This window comes from Athene noctua, chromosome 3, assembly GCF_965140245.1.
Source record: "Athene noctua chromosome 3, bAthNoc1.hap1.1, whole genome shotgun sequence".
NCBI classification, from domain to species: Eukaryota; Metazoa; Chordata; class Aves; order Strigiformes; family Strigidae; genus Athene; species Athene noctua.
In genome coordinates this window covers 88,087,392-88,108,796 of record NC_134039.1, presented here as the reverse complement: position 1 = coordinate 88,108,796, position 21,405 = coordinate 88,087,392, and the positions used below count along the sequence as shown (strand labels likewise).

General features: G+C 62.8%; 1 protein-coding gene across 10 annotated transcripts in view; it reads left to right on the top strand.

Moving 5' to 3' along the window:
- The window catches only part of SHANK3 (SH3 and multiple ankyrin repeat domains 3), a 351,907-nt gene extending 330,721 nt beyond the window's left edge, over window positions 1-21,186 (top strand). For 6 of the 10 annotated variants that reach the window (XM_074903628.1, XM_074903636.1, XM_074903627.1 and 3 more), the window contains one exon: window positions 14,534-21,186. In XM_074903628.1, the coding sequence (XP_074759729.1) occupies window positions 14,534-15,077 (544 nt within the window). In that variant the 3' untranslated portion in view covers window positions 15,078-21,186. Of the gene's footprint in view, window positions 1-1,223; window positions 1,259-7,905; window positions 7,991-14,533 lie in introns of all 10 variants that reach the window. The other 4 variants (XM_074903632.1, XM_074903633.1, XM_074903631.1 and 1 more) reach the window with 4 other exon arrangements.
- The last annotated feature ends 219 nt before the right edge of the window (window positions 21,187-21,405 follow it).

Genomic DNA, 21,405 nt, shown 5'->3' with positions numbered 1-21,405 from the left:
GCCAAGCAAACCCCGCCCGGAGCTGCCTGACCGAGCCTCTGCGTCACTGCACGGCTCCTGGCCATTTCTCCCCGTTCCCAACCTCTTCACCTGCAGAAAAGGGATCAAACTCTGAACACGGTGATCATTTGATGTTTGTAGCCACTGTGCCGAAACAAACTGTTGCTGGAAGCCACTGGTATAGGGAGGGCCCTGGAGATCAGGGAGATGAGGAGGAGGTGGCCGTGTCACCTGGTTGGGACAAGGCCTCTGGCTCCCTCCTGATAGCCCCAGCCGGGGGTTCCTGGTGCACAGGGAGTTTGGAGAGGTGAGGAGAGCAGCGCAGCGCCCAGGCAGTGGGTGCAAGGTCTCCCTTGCCCCTGGAGGACATGCCACTTGTTCCGCCTGCTCACTGGGGAGCAAACGCCCAGGGCAAGTCCTTTGGGTCGTCCCAAAGGGGTTCAGGTAGTCCCGCGTCAGAGGAGCTGTGATTGTCCCCTCTGGGAACCACTGTCACTGCAAGGGCCTAATCCAGTTCCACTGACCTTTGGCTGTAGCTGTTCTCACAGTCACGAAAGCAAAACACTGAACACAGCTATTGGGTGAAGTCAGAAAAGGTGTTGAACTGTATTTGCCGCTCTTTCTTGTTCTTGCTGTGGGGCACTTTTCTCATGCATATGTTGTTTCCTTCCCCTCCCTCCTCTGCCCTTCCCCAGTCTCTGTCCCGTCCCTTCCCTGTCTCCTCCCCTCCTCCTCCAGCTGTTACAAAGAGCACTGTCGGGTCCTTCAGGCTTTGGCTGTTGAATTCATGCAGTTATGAATGTCCTGTCCCCTGTAGTAAATCCACAGCCAGTGTGGAGCGTCCCGACCTCCCCTGGCCCCAGAAGCCCCGTGTCGGCCATTTCCCGGGTCCCCTCACTGCCCCCGGGATCGCCCCTTCCCCAGATCTGCCCAGGGCTCGGCCGCCCACCCCAGATGGCCGAAGGCTTCCCGCGCGGTGCCGCGGGCCCTGTCCCGGCCCCGGCCCCGTCCCTGTCCCCATCCCGGGCCCCGGCCCCAGGCCCTGCTGGGCCGCGCACCCCGGAGCCCCCGGGCCCTGCCGAGACGGTGCCACTCAGCCCCGGCCGCGTGACGAAGTCCGTTCGCTCTTCTCCGTCTTGTTGCCGCCCCGGACCGGAGCTAACATTCTCTCTCATTGCCTCTCTTCCTGCTCTCCATCTGCATGTCCGCGCTGCTCTGTCTAGAACCGCCTCTGGCCTCCGGAGGGTGGGCGAGTTGTGTAAGTGAGCATGTTCTCATCCCATAGCAAACTCACCTCGTCTCCCCGCGCCCGCGCCGGGCCCGCTCCCCGCTCTCCCGCCTGGCCGCGGGCGGGCAGCGGCGCTGGCGCTGGCATGTGAGTGTCCCCCTCCCGCCCCGGTGTGCCCCGGTAGCATGTCCGTGTCCCTGTGCTGTGCTGTCGTGTGCTGCTGCTCGGAGGTGACACTGAGGAAATTCCCTCGGGCTTCCGTGGGATTCGGCCGTGGCCAGGAGGGACCCGGGGAGCGGTGGGGGGGACCCCGGCAGCAGTGGGGCTGGTCCAGCTGCCGCCCCAGGAGGCACCGTCCCCTCCCTGAGCCCCAGCAGCTCCCCCCGTGCGTTCGGTGCACAAGGCTCCCCCCTCCCCGCAGGGTCCTCACTTCCCAGTCACGGGGGGTCCCCAGTTCTCCTTCTCGAGCTCTAAAGCCCCGTGAGGTGGAGGAGGCAGCGCCCCAGGCTCTCTGCGAGCACACGGCCATCCCAGGCTGGGGATCAGTGACCAGCGGGCGGGGGGGGGCCTGGAAGAGACCAGTGGGGCAGAGCCACAGGCGCTCCAGCCCGGTGACCCACAGCGGGTGACTTACAGTGACCCCAGGGCAGTCACCAGTGGCACAAACTTAAACCATGGGTAAGTTTTCATCTGAGCCGGAGGGAAACTGGGATACAAGGAACTGGCCTCCCTTCTCCCACACTGCTGTGGGGGGGCCCTTGCTGGCAGAGGCCGTGGCCCCAGCAGGCCCCCGTTGCCACCAGAGCTGCTGGAGTCCCTCGGCAGGCCCGTGCCTGGGGGCTGTGTGCGTTCCCCAGGCCGGACCAGGCGCGGGGTCCCTTGGGCTGCCTGGCAGGATCCCTCCCCCTCTCCCGGAGGTGACCCCAGGCCTGGGTGGGCACTGGGGGGGTTGAGCTGTGGCACATGCCCCTGATCCGGGAGAATTTCCCCAGCGTGCATGGCCAGCTGTGTGGTCTTGGTTGTGCTTCTTCCGTGTTTGTCTGTCTGTCCTGTTTTTTTTTACCCGTAGGGTGTATGAAACTAGCTACCTCCATCTGTGTCGCTTCCACTGTGAACCCAACCCCAGAGCCCACGCAGAGCTCTGGACAGTCTCACGTTTGATTTTACTTGTCATTTTCTGCCAAGCGCTGAATTTTCCAAGTCTGCATCCCCTCCCCGGCGCCCAGCTGGACAGGGCCAGCCCCGGGAGAGCAGGACGGCAGCGCTAGGAGGCTCCTGCCAGAACGCCTTCCCCGGGGATCAGCTCTGCCCTAGTCCCAGGCTGGTTCCAGCAGAGACTCCGAAGCCGTCTGGCCTGCTCGGGGCCTTCTGCTGGAGCAAGAGGCTGTAGAGCCCCAGGTCTGGCCAGGGAGGGAGCGCTGCTCTGCTTGGAGCCGGGCGGGAGATTCGGTTCTGCGCAGCAGTTCCCGCTGGCGGGAGGGTCCTCATGTCACCGCATCCGCCCATGGCTTCGCGCATTCAGTCCTGTCGCTGGTGTCAGAGCGTTTCGGGCCGCGCCCAGGGGAGCTCTGCCGCCGTGTCAGTGCCGCGGGCGCAGGGCTCGGCGCTCAGCCGGGTGCTGCCTGGCGCAGGACAGGCCCCGTGCAGGCCCTCTCCTGCCCCCAGCCCAGCCGCCGCTCAGGACACGCGGGGGGACGACGGCTGGCGGCGCCGAGCGGCAGCCGGCTGGTCCCCGTCCCGCTGAGCCGGCGTTTCAGACAATGGCAGTGCCTGCTCCGTCCAGCACCGGCTGACTGACCCTGGCTGTCAGCTGATGTTTCCTCTCTGTTGCACAGCCCTGTTTGTGTGAAAGCTTTGGGCATTGTCTCGCCGGCGCCCAGCACCCCTGCCCGACCCCAGCGCGAGCTGCGCCCGCCCCGGCCGGCCCCGCGGGCCCCAGGGAGCCGGGAACGCGCGGCCCCTGCCCCTGCCCGGGGTGGTGCCAGCGGGAGAGGGAACAGCAGGTGCTGCCTCTGCCCCGCACCAGTGGCGTTAGGCCCAGTTGTGTCTGAAGAAGTTAGGTTCAGATTAGGGTTAGGGTGAGAGTTTGGGTTAAGGTTGGCGTTAGGGCCGTTTGGCTTAGAGTTGGGGTTGGGGTTAGGGCTGTTCGGGTTGGGGTTAGGCCCGTTGGGGTTGGGGTTAGGGTTAGAGTTTGGGTTCAGGTTGGGGTTAGGGCCGTTCAGGTTAGGGTTAAGGTTTGGGTTAGGGTTAGGGACATTCAGGTTGGGGTTAGGGCTGTTTGGATTAGGGTTGGGGTTAGGGGCGTTCAAGTTAGGGTTAAAAGGTTGGGGTTAGGGCTGTTGGGGTTGGGGTTAGGGTTTGGGTTAGAGCCATTCAGGTTAGGGTTGGGGTTAAGGTTGAGGTTAGGGACATTTGGGTTAGGGTTAGGGTTAGCTGCTGTCTTGATCCAAAAGAATCCACGATGAACCCGGGTGTGCAGTCCGTGCTGGTGCCTGCCTAACTGAGCACCTTTAACATTTTCTTAGCAGAGGTTTTTGCACTGGGTTCCTTGGAAGGGACAGAGGGTGCTGTAAACCCAGGGCAGTTTTAGGCTGCACAAGCAAAGAGGCTCAGTTCTACAACAGCTCTCAGGCACCCCCGGTTCAGCTGCAGGAGTGCTGGCTGCTGGCTGGCGGCACGGGGTTAGCCGTGTGTATGTAATTAGCTGACCCTGTAGATTAACCTTCCGTGTCGTCACAGTTAAAACACTGATGGGCCAGCTTCCCCTCTCATTAGCTGCGCAAAGGCTCAGGCATCCACTGCAGATCGTGGTCATTTTCCCCGGCAACAAAATTTGTTACCTAAAATGTAAAGCTTGAGCCCTGATTTCCTCGGTGCGGGCGCAGGCTCCGGGGCTGGGGCAGCGCCGCCGGCACGAGGCACGCTGCGGGGATGCTCACCCCACAGCCAGCCCAGCACAAACACCCGGTGGAGAGCTGAGCCCACAGCCCAGGCTCGGGTTTTAGTGGTCAGTGAGATTCCCAAGGCAAGCTGGGTCTGAAGGAAAGCAATGAAACAGCTCAAGTGACCCCTCCGTGTCCAGCAGCCAGGCTGCCTCTGCCCTCGGACCCACTCGGCGCGTCGTCGGGGACGGCAGGAGATGGGCTGTGCCGTCAGGGCTCCCAGAGCTCAGCGCTGGGAATGGGAACGGAAGAACAGACACCAATGTGCCCTCCCCCAGGTCCTCTGAGACCAGCAAGGAAGAAGTCGTCCCCAGTCCTTTTCTGGGCACTTCTTGGGCAAGGACCTCACTCCTGAGCCTTTCAGTGCTACCAGGGGCCCAGTAACCTCAAATCCTCTGCCAACGCCGGTGGCTGTCGCCATCCCTTCATCTGCTGCGCAGAGGCTGCTGCGTGCAGAGGCCATCGGGCGCCTGGGACTGGGAGCCAGGAGCTCAGGAGACCATGGGACAGGCTGGTCTGACCCCGGAGACGGGTCCTGCTCCAGTTTGTAGGACAGTGCAGAGAGCTGGGAAGGTCAGTTGGTCTTCTGAGGTCGGGGGAAGATGCTCTAGCAGTGAGCAGCAGGAATGACTGTGTGCTGCTGCAGATGTGTGATCAGAGAGGAGCGGGGAATGACGGAGTGGGAGAGGACAGAAAAGGCAGTTTTGAAACAGGAAGAGGGCATTACGTTGAGAAGCCACAAAAGGGAATATACCCCCAGCATTTCTGTGGCTGGCTGGCTATTTCCCAAATCCAGCCTCTCTATTTTATTGGGATAACGTCTTATACACAGTTTGGGAGAGAAAAAAAGTAAACAGTAGTTTGCTCTCACCTGACCATGGCAGGCAGATGGGAGCTCTCCCCGAGAAAGGCACCGCAGGCGCAGAAGGGTATGGGGCAGCGGCCAGCCCGTAAGTGAATGTTGAGCGTCGTCCCTCCAGCATCGCGCCAGTTCCGTTCTGTCCTGGGTTGCACCTTGAACTGCAACAAACCCCAGAGCCTCAGAGCAGCAGCTTCATCCTTCCGTTACCCAGGCACCAGCCAGGGTTCCCCATCTTGTTGTCCCCCCCACACAAACCCCCCTTCCCCGCGTCAGCTCCAGGGAAAGTCACAAGTTCTTGGCTCCTCTTCTGTCCGTGGCAGACCTGCAGGGGTGGGCCCTGTTCCTGCATGCAGGAGTTGATAGAGTGAAGAAGAGAAAAAACTGTTATTTGTTCCGAGAGGGAAGTGGATAGTAGCAGGAGCAACAGTTTCATCGGTGGTACCATCGCTGAGATCCTCCGCTTTGTCCCCCGCAATGAGGTAAAACAGGGACAGTCACCACAGCTTTCTGGGGTGGATTTTCATACTCTGCTTAAAGTGATTAGACAAGAGTCCAGAAAATCATTTGTTAAACCTAGTGCAGCTTCCTCCGGGTCAGTCGGAGCTGCTCCTCGGGTGAGCAGAGCCGCAGACCCCCACTCTGTCCCTCCGGGCACTTCCCAGAAGCGCTCCCGAGCCGCCGCTGTTCGAAGGCATCTTCCAGGGGCTCTTCCCCTGCTGCCTCAGTCGGGTCACATCATCTTCCAGCTTGACTCACGCACCTTATTTTCCAGTCATCTCTGCGCGCCTTTGCCTTCCACGGGTTTGTTCGTTTCCCTGTCCCTGCTGGGCTGCGCAGAGCGTTCCATGGTTGGCGTTTTCTGTGGGCGATGGCGTTCCCTGACCCTCGCCTCCCTCTCCGATGTGCCAGGCCCGCCGAGCTGGCCCCATCCGCTGCCGGGAGATCCCGGGATCTCCCAGATCCCCCGGGGTGGGTCGTGTCCCTCCTGACACCAACACACCCGCAGGGGCTGCGTCCAGCGCCCGCCCAGCGCAGCCCGGCCGAGCCCAGGTCAGGAGTCACCGCCCCGTGCTGTGGCACGTCGGAAGTCACAGCTTGAGCCACTTCATCTGCTCCTGCGGTTTTTAAACGCATTTGTCTGCAGCTGTACTACAGCTGTGCATACTGTAGTGTCGAGCATTCTCCCACCTGTAGCGCTGTGCCCGTGGAGCTGCTGGCCACTGTCCTGCCGTCCTGTGACCTGCAAACTTCACTGACCCCACAGGATCTGGCATTAGGGTTTATTAAGAACTCGTATGTTAAATGGGGGTCCCTCACTGGCCATCAGATAGCAGCAGAGCTGGCCTGACCCACACCGCCAGCGGTGACGTGTTAGGTTGCTCTTTAGCCGTGGGCATCAGTTTCCCCATCGCTTTGTCACCCCCCCGTGTCAAGGAAGATGCTCAACCTGTGCTACCTGTAGGACCTCCTCCCTCACCTGCTCTTGCAATAAGCAGAAGGAAGTCAAATCCCGAGCAGACCAGGAAATCTAGAAGGACGTCACTTCCTAGGTGTAGAAACCTAAATCTCTCCCCTGCTTTTTCTGTGAAAAGAAAAGCTTTGCGTTGTACCACGCTGTGACACGGATGCAGGAGACACTGGCTCTGCCCGGTCCCCGGTGCAGAGGGGTGTCAGCGGGACACGTGCCTCGGGCAGGGAGGTTTGTCCCCATCGGGGGCTGAGCACCTCCAGCCATGCGTGAGACACGTCGGGTCCCTGTGCATTCCCCTCGCCGGGCAGAAAACCACACAGGAGGATGGGGGGTGGTTTGTTGCCTCCTCAGTGGTCAGACGCCACGGTGAGACTTGAGCTGAACACAGTGTAAGAGTAGAAGTAGCTTGTCAGGTTTCATCGTGGGAAAAGGTTAATAGCAGGTATTTTGTAGTAGGGTCCCATTTCATTTAATAGATAACACATTTCATTTAATAGATAACATCCCTGGGGGGGTTTCAGGGCCGTTGGGATGAGCTGTGGGGGATGTGGGGTAGGGGAGAACTTTGTAGAGTCGGGCTGAGGGTTGGACTCGATGATCCCGAGGGGCTTTGCCAGCCTGAAGGACTCTGGGGTTCTGTCATTTATTAATTGTGTGGAAACCACTGTGATGGATGAGAAGTCCTGATTCACAGAAAACATGAAGTTTTGGGAGACATCAAGCTTAGAGAGGACAGTGAAGAGCTAAACTAGCCAAGCGAAGTGAGTGACCTGCCTGAGAGCAGAGAAAGTTCAGTGCTAAGAAATGTAAAGCGATGGGCAGGCGAGGGCAGCGCCGGCTCCGCAGGCCGGAGAGCACAGGCCCCGTGAGCTGGGGCCGGCAGCATCCCGGGTGATTCCAGGGCCCCGCAGGCCGTGGGGAGCGAGAGCCGGTGCTGAAATGGTGGGGGTGACAGGGAGGGTCGGGCGCTGGTGGAGCCGCAGGAGCACGTTGCTGTTTGCTTGCTGCGTGTGCCCCGGCGGAGGTTGAGGGCGCTGGCGGGAAGGGCTGGAGGAAGGGCCATCAGCTCGAGCCCTCCCGGCCTGAGCCCTGCCGGAGGAGTGACTGCAGTCACGGGCTCCGGTTGCTTTCTCCCTGGGGCGTTTGCTGTCGGCTGATGGCAGGTCTGTGTGGGTCCTCCACAGTCTCCAGGAAGAGTTGAGGTGGGAGGGGACCTCTGGGGATCGTCTGGTCCTCCCCCTCCTCGGGCAGGGCCACCTAGAGCAGCATGCCCAGGAGACTGTCACGTCGGGCTTTCAATATCTCCAAGGGTCCCCCCTCCACCACCGCTCTGGGCAACCCGTGTCGCCCTCACGGGCAGCAAGGGATTCCCTGTGCTGAGGTGGGATTTTCTGTGTTTCAGTCTGCGCCCGTTGCCTCTTGCCCTGTCACAGGCACCTCCGAGAAGAGTCTGGCTCCATCTTCTTTACTCCCCCATCAAGTCACTGGTAGGTGCCCTTGAACCTTCTCCAGGCTGAACAGTCCCAGCTCTCTCAGTCTCTTCTGTGCCCAATACCTTCCCCAGCTTTGTGACCCTTCGCTGGACTCTCACTCCAATAAGCCCATGTCTCTCTTGTACTGGGCCCAGTACTCCAGGGGTGCTCCACCAGTGCCAGGCAGGGAGATCACCTCCCTGACCTGCCGGCAGCGCCGGTCCTGCTGCCGCCAGGGCACCAGCAGCCTTTGTCTGCTGCGGGGGTGCGTTGCCGGCTGGTGTTGAGCTCAGTGTCTGCCAGCACCCCCCGGTCCTTCTCTGGAAAGCTGCCGTGCAGCTGCTCAGCCCCCGGCGTGACCTGGCGGGTGAGGCCATTCCCCTTTCTCAGGTGCAGGACGTGGCCTTTTCCCTCTGCTGAATTCCATGAGGCTGCTCTTGGCCCGTTCCTCCCGTCAGCGGGGACGCTCTACGGGGCAGCAGAGCCACGGGCTGTATCAGCCACTCCTCCGTTTTGTGTCGTCTGCTCAAAACGTGTCTCCTCCCCTTGCTGAGAGACCCTCTGCCCCGGGTATTAAACAACGCCGTCAGGAGGTCTTGGCCCCAGCGGGGTGCACCACGAGTCAGGAGCCTCTGGCCCAGCAGTTGGGGCGGTTCCCAGCTGTGAAATCCATCTCTTGTCCTTCCCCCACCAACCTCGTCACCTGGCCGCGGGCAGCTGCCGGGTTGCTCAGACCTGCTTTCCCCTTTGTAAAGCCGCCCTGTCTCCTCCCCGTCACCCTCTTGTCCTCAGTGTGTTGGGAAATGGCTTCCCAGGTGATTTGCTCCATCACCCCCCCAGGGACTGATGTGCCAGGGGCCGGCCCGCCCTGCCCTGGCCCTCCTCGAAGGCCGGAGTTCGGGCAACCGCTGCGCAGAGCACCTGGACGGCGGCTGCAAGCCAAGGCAGGTGCCAGGAGTGGGCTGCTGCTTGCCAAATACTAGGCTTAGACCTAAGCATGTTGGTTGCCATAACAACACGATGGGCTGTGGAAGGAAAAGGAGAGGGATTGCCTTCTGGATGCTGAGCTTCCTCCGAGGCACGGGCGAGGTGCGGCTGCTTGGCTGCGGAGCCAGCGCGAGGTCACCCCCCGCAGATACCCCTCAGCCTCCTGCGGCCCGAGCGCCTCGTGGCTCCCCTGAGCCCCCACGCCGCGGGGTGCTGGAAGGTTTCCCTGCCCGGTGCCATGCAGGCTCTTTGCCCAAACACCGAGGTAACGGGTCATCCACTCGGTCTCTTTTGGCACCTTCCTGGAGGAGAAAAAACCCCACAGTCTGGCCCGGAGGAGCCACCCCTCTGGGAAGAGTATTAAGGTGCCCGACTTCTGAGTTCTCCCCACAGTGAGCCCTTTCCATCCAGGCAGAATCCAAGGATTTGGGAAGTTTATGGGGGATTCCCGGGCAGGTGGCACCCAGCCACGGGGCTGTTCCACTCGCGGAGGCATGAGCTGGCCGTTCTGCGTGTGCACAGCGCGGCGCTCGCTTTCGGCAAACGGCAGCTTTGTGGCTCACACACAGGGCGGCTGCTGGGCCCCTGCGTAAAGTCTGACCCTGTGAAATCTCTTTTGGGAAACAGGAGACCAGCTGCACGTGCTCAGCACCCCTCTGTGCATTCTAAGTCCAACGTGGACCAAGGTGCCTGATTTGCAGGACTTCACACAAGCACTGCCCGTAGCTTCTGCATTTATTCCTGCTCGGGAGACTCCATACAGAAGCGCAGCAGCCCTCAGAGTTACAGGATTTAACTGTTCTCTCCTGGTTTGCTCATTCCTGTTCTTGTCTGAAGATGAATTCTTCCAGTGCTGCTTCAGCATCATCAGCCCTCCAGGTGCTGCTGGAGTTACTGCACCAGGAGGGACAGTACGTTGGGTACCATTAACTCCACTTGTTTGTAGCAGTTTTCAGGTGTTCCCTGGCAGCATCCCTTTGTTTTTCTGCTGTGAAAGAGGAGAACTCAGAAGTGCCAGATTTATCTTCCCTAATGAAAGTGCTGGCTGCACTAGTAGAGTCCTAAGAAAAAATGACAGGAGGAAATTAGGTCGCCTCTGGTGACAAACCTTGTTCTCAGTAGTTCTTCAGCTAAGCCTCATGCGCTGTTGGGCACCCTTTTCCCCGTGGGCTTTCTTTATGGGGATAAGCTCTCTTTGGATTCTTCTGCTGAGAGCCAGGACAAATTTCTTGCTGAAATTCAGCAGTTCAGGAAGAGCAGCATGTTGGCAAATGGTCCCCGTGAGGCAGCTCGCTCTGCCGCTGGGGCCGTGCGCCGGCGGGGCGGGCGGATGGGGGCTGCCTCTCGTCCTGGGGCTTCATTTCTGGTCGGGGGGGGCTTCCTCGGGGCTCTGTGGAGAAGCACGTTCCCCTCCACCACCCAAAACAGGCCCGTACCCCGTCACCAGCCCCCCCAACGCAAACTCACCTGAGCAGAGCCTGTGGGCATGCGAGAGCGCCCAGCTGGTGCCAGTGAGTGATGTCCCCTTTGGCGGTTGTGTTATTTCCATGGTGACACGTAGCACGAGTGCTTCTGATTTTTGTTTTGGGGGCCATCCAGAGAGACTTTCTTTCCTTTCTGCACCCCTCCCCTTTGTCCTCCCTTTTCAGGGACAGTTCTCATGAGACAGTTCTGGAAGACAAAACCCTTTCCAAACGGGAGCTGTAGAGGTGTCAGGACATCTGCGCGTGCAGCGCTCTAGGCAGGAAGCCACAGAGCGTCCACCTGCATTTTGCGCAGAGAGAGGATTAGTCTCCAACCCCGGCCTAAAGCGCAGCCTGGCCACGGCCACAGATCGCGCCCAGCTCTGCGGCGGAGCCTTCAGGTGCACCCAGCACGGGTGGAGGATCACGAGAACGGTCTCGGGTCTCCCATCAGGAGCGAAGGTGGCTCGGCACAGCGGGAGGGTCCTACGTGCAGTTCCAGCAAAAGCAGGGAGAGGCTTTTGGAGTCCAGTATGAAAACACCCAGGAGCCGAGAGCAGCAGCACGAAAGACTTGCTGAGCAAAAACCAAGCGTCTCTCTGGAGAGGTTGGAAGCGCGTTAATGCTGTTGGAGAAATCTGGACGGAGATACAGAGTTCAAAGGAAGAATCCTCATCCATTAGTGACTCATTCAACAAATCTGCTTTTCAATACCTTCGGTAAGAGCATTCCCAGAAGGCTTAATTAGCCGTCCTACAAATGCATAATCCCTCTTCCTTTGGGTAGAACTTCCTTTTTCATCAAGCTGGTGTTTCTCTGCTCGTGCGACTGCTTCCCGTGAGACCAGTTCTCCCTCTCCGCTGATCCGGGCCACTCCCACGTCTGTGCTGTGGTGAGCAAACGGAGCCGCGTCTCCTGCCTCTCCAAAGACACTAGTCTTTGTCTGGCTGCGCTGAAGAAGCAGCTGGGGCAGTCGATCTGCTGCTGGTGCTGGTGCTGCCAGACCGCAGCCGCCGAGCTCCACGGGACAGGGGTTGGAGCTGCCAGAACCGCTTCGGAGAAGACAAGCGTGGAGGCACGGCCCGACCCCGGGACTGGAGCTGCCACGGCCCGACTCACAGAGAGACCTGTGGCAACGGGCAGCCCCACCATCTCCGGGCTGCTGGTCTTCTGAGCAGGAGGGGAAAGGGAAGGAAGCATTTCATTTTCCTTATTAAGCTCCCCACTAAGATTGACTTGATACTGCCTAAAGGAGATGTGGACAATGCCGTAGTGTTCATGAACCCTGACAGAGCTGACGTCCTCGACAGCAGCATCCTAAAATGTGGCAGCACTTGGCCTCAGCTTGGCTAAAGGCGGCTGGTCCACACCTCTGCCGCTGTCCCCCCGGGCAGGACGCGTGACACGCCGACGTGAACCTGCAGAGAGCAAAGCAGTGACCCAGGAAGAACCCTCGAGGCAGATACTGTCGCTGCGCATCAAGTGCAAGTCCTGGGAAGGGATGTTGTGCTGAGGTGCCACTTGTTTGTGATCACATCCCGCAAATGCCGCCTGGCTCCAGAGCGGGATGAAGCGTCCGTGACCAGTTGTGCTGACAGCCCCCATGAAGTCACTCCCAGGGCCGGCGAGCGGCGGCTGTGGGCCGCGGACGGCGCTGGGGGTGCAGAGCCAACAGCACGGTGCCAGCCAGCGTCGCGCCCAGCTCTGCAGAGAACAGACCCCCAGCCGGCAGCTGCGGGAGCTGGGGCACGCGGCGGGCATGGCCACCTTCCCAGGCCCTGGAAGCCACCAAACGAAGAGGAAACGGTGCCGAGAGCCAGGGAGGCCTCGCAGCACGGCCTGCATATGGTGGGGGTCCCTGTGGGACCTGCCCCTCTGCTGCCAGGCGGCCACGGGGCATCCTCCACCCCTCAGCGAGGAGCTGGGCTCACACAGGGCTACCGCAGGGCTCAGTACCCTCAAGTCTCCTTTCACAGAGTGACAGCGCCGACCCCTCTGTCCCTCCTTGGGCGGTTACAGAAGCCTTTGGCATGCTGGCGCCGTCTCCCATCTCCGCAGCCGTTGCCGGTGGCATTTACCTGCCTTGAACATGAGTGGCCAGAACCGTGCCTGGAATTTCAGATGGGAGCGTAGCGTTGGTGCCTCCCAGTCAGCCCCCCCAGGGTCTCGCAGTGGACCCAGAACTTTCTCTCCATTAGAGCAGAGGTCCCTTGCCAGCCCCGCGAGCAGGATGCTCTGTTTTGTACTGTCACTTTTCGTTCTGTTTCTTGTACCGCAGACCTCAAGGTCGTTCAGTTTTTCCTCTTCTGCATTGATGGAGCTTCCCAAATGTGATTCATCGTCACGCTTCTTTATAGCCCTCTTGCTTTCTGTGCCAAGGTGCAGGAAAATAAGACGAAATGTGCCTGAGCCCACAGACTGGGAACAGACCTTCATATTCACGTTCTGCTCATCTTCTCAGAGCCATCTCTAAGAAATCATTAGTGCTTATTAACCTCCCAGAAGTGCGGCTCGTGTGTGGCGTGTGCTGTAGTGGCAGTGGGTGTACGCCGTTAGCTGTAGCCCTTGCACTCCCGTGGCCAGCAGCAGGTTTCCAGAGTGTCCGTCTGTTCCAGGAGGGGCCTGAGAGGGGAGGGCAGAGCTCGGAGGGCAGCAGCAGAGCAGCGGTGCCCAACTGCGCCGGGCTGCCCGCAGGGCACTGTGCAGACGGCCTGGAGGGCTGCTCCTTGGTTAAGCGACCTCACGTCCAGGAGCAGGGAGCTGCCGTTCTGTTGTGTTTTATGGGTTAGTTCGGAGGAGAAGCAAACCGGCGTTGCTTGGCCCAAGCGAGCGGCCGAGGACGTTGAGCAGAGGTAGCCAGTGCAGCCACGGCTCCTTCCTCCCGCTCCGTCAGGGCTGCGGCGATCCTGCCGCGGGAGCTGGGCCCCTGCTGAGAGCCCTCCCGGGAGCTGAGACCCCGCCAGCCTCCGCCCAGCCGTGCCCAGAGCCCCGGGGCGGGCTCAGGGTGCCGCGTTTGCTTTCGCTGCCGGGACAGAGCGCAGGGGGGTCCCAGGTCCCTCCCGGTCGGAGTCGCGTCCCCAGCCGCAGCCGGCAGCGGGTGCCCGTTCCCAGGTTCCCAGGGCAGAGTGCCTTCCCCAGCCCCCAGGCCGAGGCCCGCACTCAGCTCATTGCACTCGGAGGACTCATCCTCCGTCATCTTGCCCTGTCAGGTTTTAGATCCGTTTCTTTGCGCACAGCCAGAGCGCTTGTTCGGGCCGGGGAGGCACCGAGGGCGAGGTGAGGGCAGAAGGCCGAGGGCAGGTGTGCTCGCAGCCGGTTTGTCCCCCACCCGGTTCCACGGCCTGTGCCCGCCCCCACCGCCACACTGGGTGTAGGGGGGGAGGCAGACACGGCACGGTGCGAGGGGACAACCGTGGGGACAACCGGTGCGGACGCCTCCGGGCTGCCGCAGCCCCGGCCAAGGAGCTGCCCGTGGTCAGGCGAGGGTCAGACCCCGCTGGCTCCATCCCTGGGGGACGTGCCGGGCCTGCTGTCCCCATGCTGTGCTCTAGGGAGGTGCCACAAGGTCCCTCTTGTCCCCGGAAGGGACTGGCCGACGCGCTCGGGAGCGCGGGTTTGTCCCGGGTCCGTGCCAGGCCGGGGGTCCCCGGAGGTTGGGGGGGCCGGGGGCTGCGGTGTAGCTCTGCCGCAGGCTCTTGCCCAGCGGCCGGGGCAGGGCGAGGTGTGGGGCCTTGGGGCACATCAGGTCTTTGTGTGCACCGGCAGGGTGCGGGGCCGCGTGTCCCCCCCCCGGGGCAGGTGTCGGGGGGTTCAGAGCCGCAGAGTCAGGGCAGGTTTGGCCGCGAGGCCGAGGTGCTGGAGGTACTTGCTCGAACCGCTTCTACCTCCCCCGAGCAGCCCTGGCAGGGCTTGCGAGAGAGTCTTGGCCGAAGGGCTCCGAGCTGTGTCCCCCGAGCGCTGCAGTGTGCCCCCCCATCCCAGGCCGGCCCAGCCCTCCAGCAGCCCCCCCGTGTATATTGTGTGTGTGCTCCTGTGTCTGGCGACCTCCGCCTTACCCCTGCCCTCTGCTCTCTCTCCTCTCTCTCTCGCTGTACCGTTCTTTCTGCAGACTTTTCAGTAGTTTAGGAGAACTCAGCACCATTTCCCAGCGGAGCTCCGGGACCACCTACACAGTCCGACCTGGCAGTCGCTACCCTGTAACCCGACGTACCCCCAGCCCCGTGAAGCCGGCTCTGGACCGGACAGAGCCCCTCAGCACCGTCCGGCCCTACGGTCTGACCCCTCCCACCATCCTCAAATCTTCCAGCCTCTCCATCCCACACGAGCCCAAGGAGGTGCGCTTTGTGGTGAGGAGCGTGAGCGCCCGGAGCCGCTCCCCGTCCCCGTCCCCCTCGCCAGGGCCACCCCTGCACACCCTCCACCCGCCTCGGCCCTTCATGCAGAAACCCCTCCACCTGTGGAACAAGTACGACGTCGGGGACTGGCTGGAAAGCATCAATTTGGTGGAGCACCGAGACAAGTTTGAGGACCATGAAATAGAGGGCACGCACCTGCCTGCCCTCACCAAGGAGGACTTTGTGGAGTTGGGGGTGACCCGGGTCGGGCACCGGATGAACATTGAGCGGGCACTCAAGCAGCTGGTAGACAGCTGACCGTCCCAGGCAGCGCTGGCCTCTTCCAGAGCCACCACGGCGGGGGGGGGGGGGGGAGGGAGTTTCTACTAGACTAATAAAACCCACTTTGATTCTCTTTCTATTCTGAGCACTGCACTGAAGGGCGCGGAGCCGAGAGGCTCCCGCCCGCTCCCACACCGCCCCGGCGTGCCACGCACACGCAGACCCCCGCTCGGCCCCGCCAGCCCCGCGACGCCTTCGGGACAAGGAATGTTGCATGAAATACATCCTCGTTTCTGTTCCTCCCAGAGAGTCTGGCCTGTATATCGCTTGATGTGCTCTTGCCCGGGGGCGTCGCTGGTGGCCGGAGGGGCCGAGGCACCACGTGCTGCTGCCGCCGAGCCCGGGGCTCCCCGTGGCCGAAGGGCAACACCTGGTTGTGGTGGGGAGCGGGGCAGGGCCAGTGGTGCAGTGAGGAGCCGAGCCCGGCTAGGGAGAGGGCTTCTGCTGCAGGCCGAGCGCCGGCCGCGCTGCCCGGGCGCGACAGGCAGGGAGAGGCCGGTTGGAGGCGGCGGGGAGGCCAGCGGGCCCGGTGCTCGCCGCCGGCCGCCCCCCGGGCAGGTCAGTCGGGGCCTGGAGCCCCCGAGATGCTCCGAGCCGGCACGGCGGGAGCGCGGCAGGACAGGGGCTGGTGCAGGAGGCAGGGCCGGTGCCGGCGCTCAGCGCGCCGCCGGAGGAGCAGGCAGGAGGCACCGTGGCCGCGGTGGTGGCCCTGGCCCCGCGCTCGGAGGGAAGGGGCCCCAGCACACCGAGCTCTCCGTGGAAGGGCAGCGCCAGCGCTGCGGCGGGGCGGACGCCCGCGGTGAGCCCGGACCCGCTCCCTCCCGCCCGGGGAGCCGCCAGCCTTGCCCTGCGAGCCAGAAGAACGATTCCTGCGAGAGAGAGAGAGAGAGAGAGAGACTAGCCCTGGACTCTGAGCTGTGCTCTGCCTGTCGCCCTCGGTTGCCCCGGTGAGAGAGGGACTGAAACCGCATGGATAGAAGCATGTTTGGGGATGTCGGAGGGAGGCTGGTGGGGAATCCAGCAGAAAACGCTTTGCCAACGTTCTAACTGGGGGGAGGGGAGGGAGGGAGATGTTTTATTTCCTCTTGGTTTGGGGTCTTGTTTCCAAGGGGGACACGTTGATGGATAATATTTAATCTCCGTGCATTTATATAGAGAGCAGCTGATGATCTACAAGAGATGATATTGAACTACAGGATTCCCACTCCGTCCTAGTCATCCTTATTTTGCATCTTTTTAATCAGCTATATATTTGAAAAGAGAGAACAAATATCTATATATCTATATCTATAGCTATAGCCACCTGATTTTGTTATAATTTTACTAAATCTATATATCTCTAGACTCGTTGAGATGCTGGCGAGGCGGTGCCTGCACCCCTCCCCTGGGACGCCCATGGCTCATGGGAGTTTTTAGCGACTGACTGAATGAATGTTAAAGTCTTTTTAAAAAAAAAACACAAAAAAACCCCAACAGCTCCTTTCAGACACTCTGGATTTTAAAGATTTAGAAACACAAAACCAAACTTGGGTTTTTGGGACACACCGAGTCTTCCACCCCCCCGCCCCCGCCACACACGGAGCTGGCGCTTCCACCCCCTGCAGCCCCCCGCGCCTCGGCCCCGCTCCCGGGGAGCAATCGCCGCGTCACGCCCCGGCTCAGCCGCGAGGGTCCCGCTGGGGCTGCCCCTCCGGAGCGGGGGACGGCGCGCGGGGCCGGGGGCGCCGGGGCAGCTTGGCTGGGCGGGAGCCGCTCCGTTGCCCGGCGGCTTCGGGGACGCGGAGCGACCCAGGCCAGCCCCGGCGCTGGAGGAGGTGGCCGCCCCGTCCCCCGGCGAGCTGCCCGGCGTCCCGCGTGCCATCTCCTTGCCACACCGTACCCTGGCCTTGCCCTGCCCCGGCTCAGGGTGGCCGGGGCTCAGCCAGCTCAGGAGGGGATGGCTTGGTGACCGGTGTTCCCAAAAAGCTGAGTCCCCCACGAAGGCATTAAACTCTTCTGGTGCTAGAGGGAAGGACAAGGAGGTTCCTTCTGACCCTCACACATCTCCGAACCTTTACAACCTTCAGCCAGGGAAAAGGCCCGGGCCCGGGGCGGGGGTAGCAGCCGCTCCTGTGCACCAGGACCTCCCCGGGACGGATCCTGACCCGTGCCAGTGCACCAGGGCCTCCCCAGGAGGGATCCTGACCCGTGCCGGTGCACCAGGACCTCCCTGGGATGGATCCTGACCGGTGCTGGCACACAAGGACCTCCCTGGTGATGGATCCTGACCTGTGCCGGTGCACCAGGACTTCCCCGGGAGGGATCCTGACCTGTGCTGGCACACCAGGCCCTCCCCGGGACGGATCCTGACGCGCTACGGTGCCGTCTCTTTTCCCTGAGCTCTTCCTGGGCGCGTGCCCGAGCAGCTCCATCTCGAGCTCTCCGGAAGCCGCTGGGCCCTGGGGGTCCGCGGCCTCCCCCCCTCCCCGGCCGCCATCCCGCTGCTCCCAGCCGGGGCAGGCGCCCGGGGACGGCGAGAGGGGCTTCAAGCCAGACCGGCGGGTGAACAGCCCGCGGTCCGTACCCCGGGGTACCCCCGGACCTCGCGCCCCGGCGAGCCGAGAGGCGTCCGAATTACGATAGCAGCCATTGCGTCTGCCGGAACCCACCGCCTGCCCCCCCGGGGTGTGCCCCTGCACCCCTCAGGCGCCCCCGGCCCGGCCCCTCCGCGCCGGCGCTGGACCTGGAGCCGCAGACCAGCTCCTGCCCCTTCCACCTTGTCTCCCACAGCCGCAGCCCAGCCCGTCGCCCCCCGCCACCGCGCACCCCGGCCCCTCCATTCACGCCGCTGGGCACCTCCCCGGCACCTTCCCCCTCCCGCCTTCCCCCCGAATCCTGGCCGCCAGCCCCCGCACGCCTCGCCCGCGGCCGCAGCATGTGCAGCAGCTTGCGCAGAGGCCCTGACCCTGCTCCCCCCCCCTCGCCCTCCTCCACCTGCACTGGCTTCACTTGGCACCCTCCGGTCGCCAGGGCTCGTTGGCCCGGTCCCGCACGGGCAGGGATGGTGCTGCTCCGCGGGCATCCCGTGCCACGGCGCGGTCGCACCTCGCCTGCCAGCACGGCCCCCACCGCTGCTCCCCCGGCCCCGCACTCGCTCCCTCCATTCCCCCCGGCTCTGGCCACCCCCCGCATGCTGCGCAGTGCCGCACCCCTGCTGCTGTCCGCAGGCACCCGCTGCCAGCCAAAGCTGCCGCTTGTCCCCCGCACCTGGAGCTTGTCCCCCGCACCTGGAGCTTGTCCCCCACACCTGGAGCTTGTCCCCCGCGCCCGGAGCTTGTCCCCCGCGCCTGGAGCTTGTCCCCTGCACATGGAGCTCGTCCCCCACACCCAGAGCTTGTCCCCCGCGCCCAGAGCTTGGCTTTCCGGGCTGATGCTGTTTCTCCAGCGCCGTGCCTGGCGAGGCAGCACCGGCACGTCCCGGGAGGGCAGCGAGCATCCAGCCCCTCCGCATCCCCGCGGGCCCACCGCGGCGCAGCCCCTCGAGGAGGCTCCGCTGCGTGCAGGGGCCTGGGCACGTCCCCGGCTCGGTGTCGTGCAGCCTCTTTCCAAACCTGAGAGATGGGGGTTTCCTAGGAATTCCTTCGGCTGTTTGCTCCTTTGACGAGGCCGCTGAGCTGATGTGGATGTGCCCGCTGGCTGGCTGGCGTCGGCCCCTGCTGCCGCATGTTTGCCGAGCCCCGGCCATGCCCGCGTGTCCCCCCGGGGCTCGGCCGAGCCTCTGCACCACCGATGGCTCATCCCCGGCTGCGCGGCCCCCCCCGGCCCTGCTCGGCGCTGCCAGCACCCCGCAGCCCCTCCGCGCGCCCCGTCCCTGCCCGCCCAACCCCGCTCGTCCCTTTCGCCTCTTCATTCCCATCCCGCCGCTGGCTCCTTCCCCGCCTCCCCGCAGGTATCGGCGACCCCGGCAGCCCCCGGAGACCCCGGCGGCTCCTCGTGCCCCGGCACGGCCCGCGGCCGGCAGAGCTGCCCCGGCTGCCCGCGGGGCGTCGGGCGGCTCTGCTGAGCGTTGCCCCTCGGCGCGACCCTCGCTCGCGGCGCGGCGCGGGCCCCTCGGGGTGGCCGGCGGGCGCTGCTGGCGGGACTGTGCGGTGTGTTGGCCTGAGTGCAGGCGGCTCGGCGGGTTCGCCCGCCGTGAACCCGGGGTCTCTGCCCCTTCCGCAGCTGTTTCTGGGGCAACCGAGAGACCCGCCTGCACCCGCCTCTTGCCGCGAGAGGCCAGAAGTCTGCAGAGAGCAACTTTGTCTGCAGAAAGTTCGGTCTGGGACCAGGAAAGCTGGACGCCTTCTTGCCATTTCTGAGGAGCCCTCCTCGTCCTCCCGCTCCCCGATTCCCGCCCTTGCCCCGCTCCTTCCTCGCGAGGGCTGGAAATGGTGGATGCACCCCTCTGCCCCCGCAGAGCCGGCGGCCGCGCCGCCCCGCCGTGCATCCCAGCTTCCTCCAGCAAGCAGCTGCAGCCGTACCTGTGTTGGCAAACACTGCGTGATCCCGCTGCGGGGCGGCGCCCGCCGCGCCCGGGACACCACGGCTCGTCCCAGTCAGGCCCAACACCAAAGAAGGCGACTTCCCGCCACGCCGCCACGCCGCCCCCCTCCCTCCCCAGGGGCTGCCCGGGGCTGCCGCAAACCTGCTCCCCCCGCCAGCAGCGACCGCCTCATCCTCCTCATCCTCCTCATCCTCCTCATCGCCCTCCCCTGTCCCCCCACCCCGCGCCCACCACGGACACGCGTGGCAGAGCCGGACAAGCGTGGGCCCGGCACTCTGGGGCAGCCCGGGGGTCACCGGGCGAACGCTCCGTGCCGCGGCCGCTCGGCTGAGCTGCTCACCCCCCCCACGCTGCGGGCAGCCCGCGCACCCCCCCAACCCGTCTGCACCCCCCGAGCCCGCGCTGCCGGGGCGGCTCCGCTGGCCCCACGTCCCACACACCCCCAGCGCCTGGCCGGGGCCAGGCCACTCGCCCCGGCGGCCGGGGACCCCAGGTTGCCCGACGGCCGAGGGCCGAGGTCTTGTCTCATGGCCATTCCCACCCCCCGGCAGAACCATAACCCCCCCTGCTAACGCAGCTGCTGCTACTTTACTTTTATTTTCTCAGCTGAAGCAAAGAGGATTTTCCCCAGGTGTAGATAGCGCTTTCCTGACTCTGTATCTATTCTGGCTGCATTGGCATCTCCGCTCCAAACATCTCCAGACCCAGTGAGACATTTCATTTTGAAAAGCCATCCAGGAGAAGGCAGAGCGGTAGCGGGCGAGGAACCGACCCCAGAGCCTGCGGCGCGGCCGGCAGCGAGCGCCGCTGCCCTCGGCCGCGCGCGGCGGTTACTGTGATTCTCATGGCTTCTCAATGACTTGGGTTATCTTCTGTAAAAAGGGATACACTTTTTTTTTTTTCCTTGCTTTGAAGGTTTGTTTTTTTTTTAAAGTTGTTGATATTTTTCCTTTGTCCAGACTTAACATCATCAATTCCCTGTTCTCCATCAGCTCCTGTCTGTAATTCTGACTGTAAAAAAAAGAAAAAAAAAAAAAAAGAGAAAACAAAACCCAAAGCGCTTTGTTCCTGGGGGTGAAGAGCTTCGCCAGCCGAAACCATTTCCCAAGCGGGACGGAGCGCGGCGCGGTTTTCTTTCTGTCGCCCGTGGGCAGCCCTCACTGCCGCATGCATGTGTCACCCGCGGAGACACCCCCGGGCGCCCCCGGGCGCGCTCACACCCACTGCATGTGCATATACCGGCTCCCGCCCTCGCACACGCGCGTGCCACCACACACGCACGCACGCGGCTCCAACATCCACACTCTTGGTTCTTACCCAGACGGACTCACCTGTGGGTTTTTGTTCTGTTTTTAATTTTACAGGGTCAGTTTGACTTCACCCTTATTTTGTATGGATTTTCGGAGGAGATTTCTTCTTCTCCAGAGTCATGGAGGTGTGGCCATTCGCCTCCCGCCCTTGACGTTGTGATACACATACCCCACAGAGATCTATGTTTCTTATATTATATTATTATTATTATTAATTATTATTATTATTATGTAATAAATTTATAAGAAAGCTCTGCTTTGTTCTGTGCTGTCTCTCAGCTCCAGCAGCCCCCAGACCATGTGGGGCCCCTCTACGGGGATGCACCAGCACCAGGGCCATGGGCAGCCATGGGCATCCTGCCTCCTGCCCCCCTGCTCCCCTGCCCTTCTGCCCTCCTGTGCTGCCCGGGGCCGAGCCAGCAGCAGGGACGGGGTGGGGGAGTGGTCCTGGGCAGGGGCAATGTCCCACTGC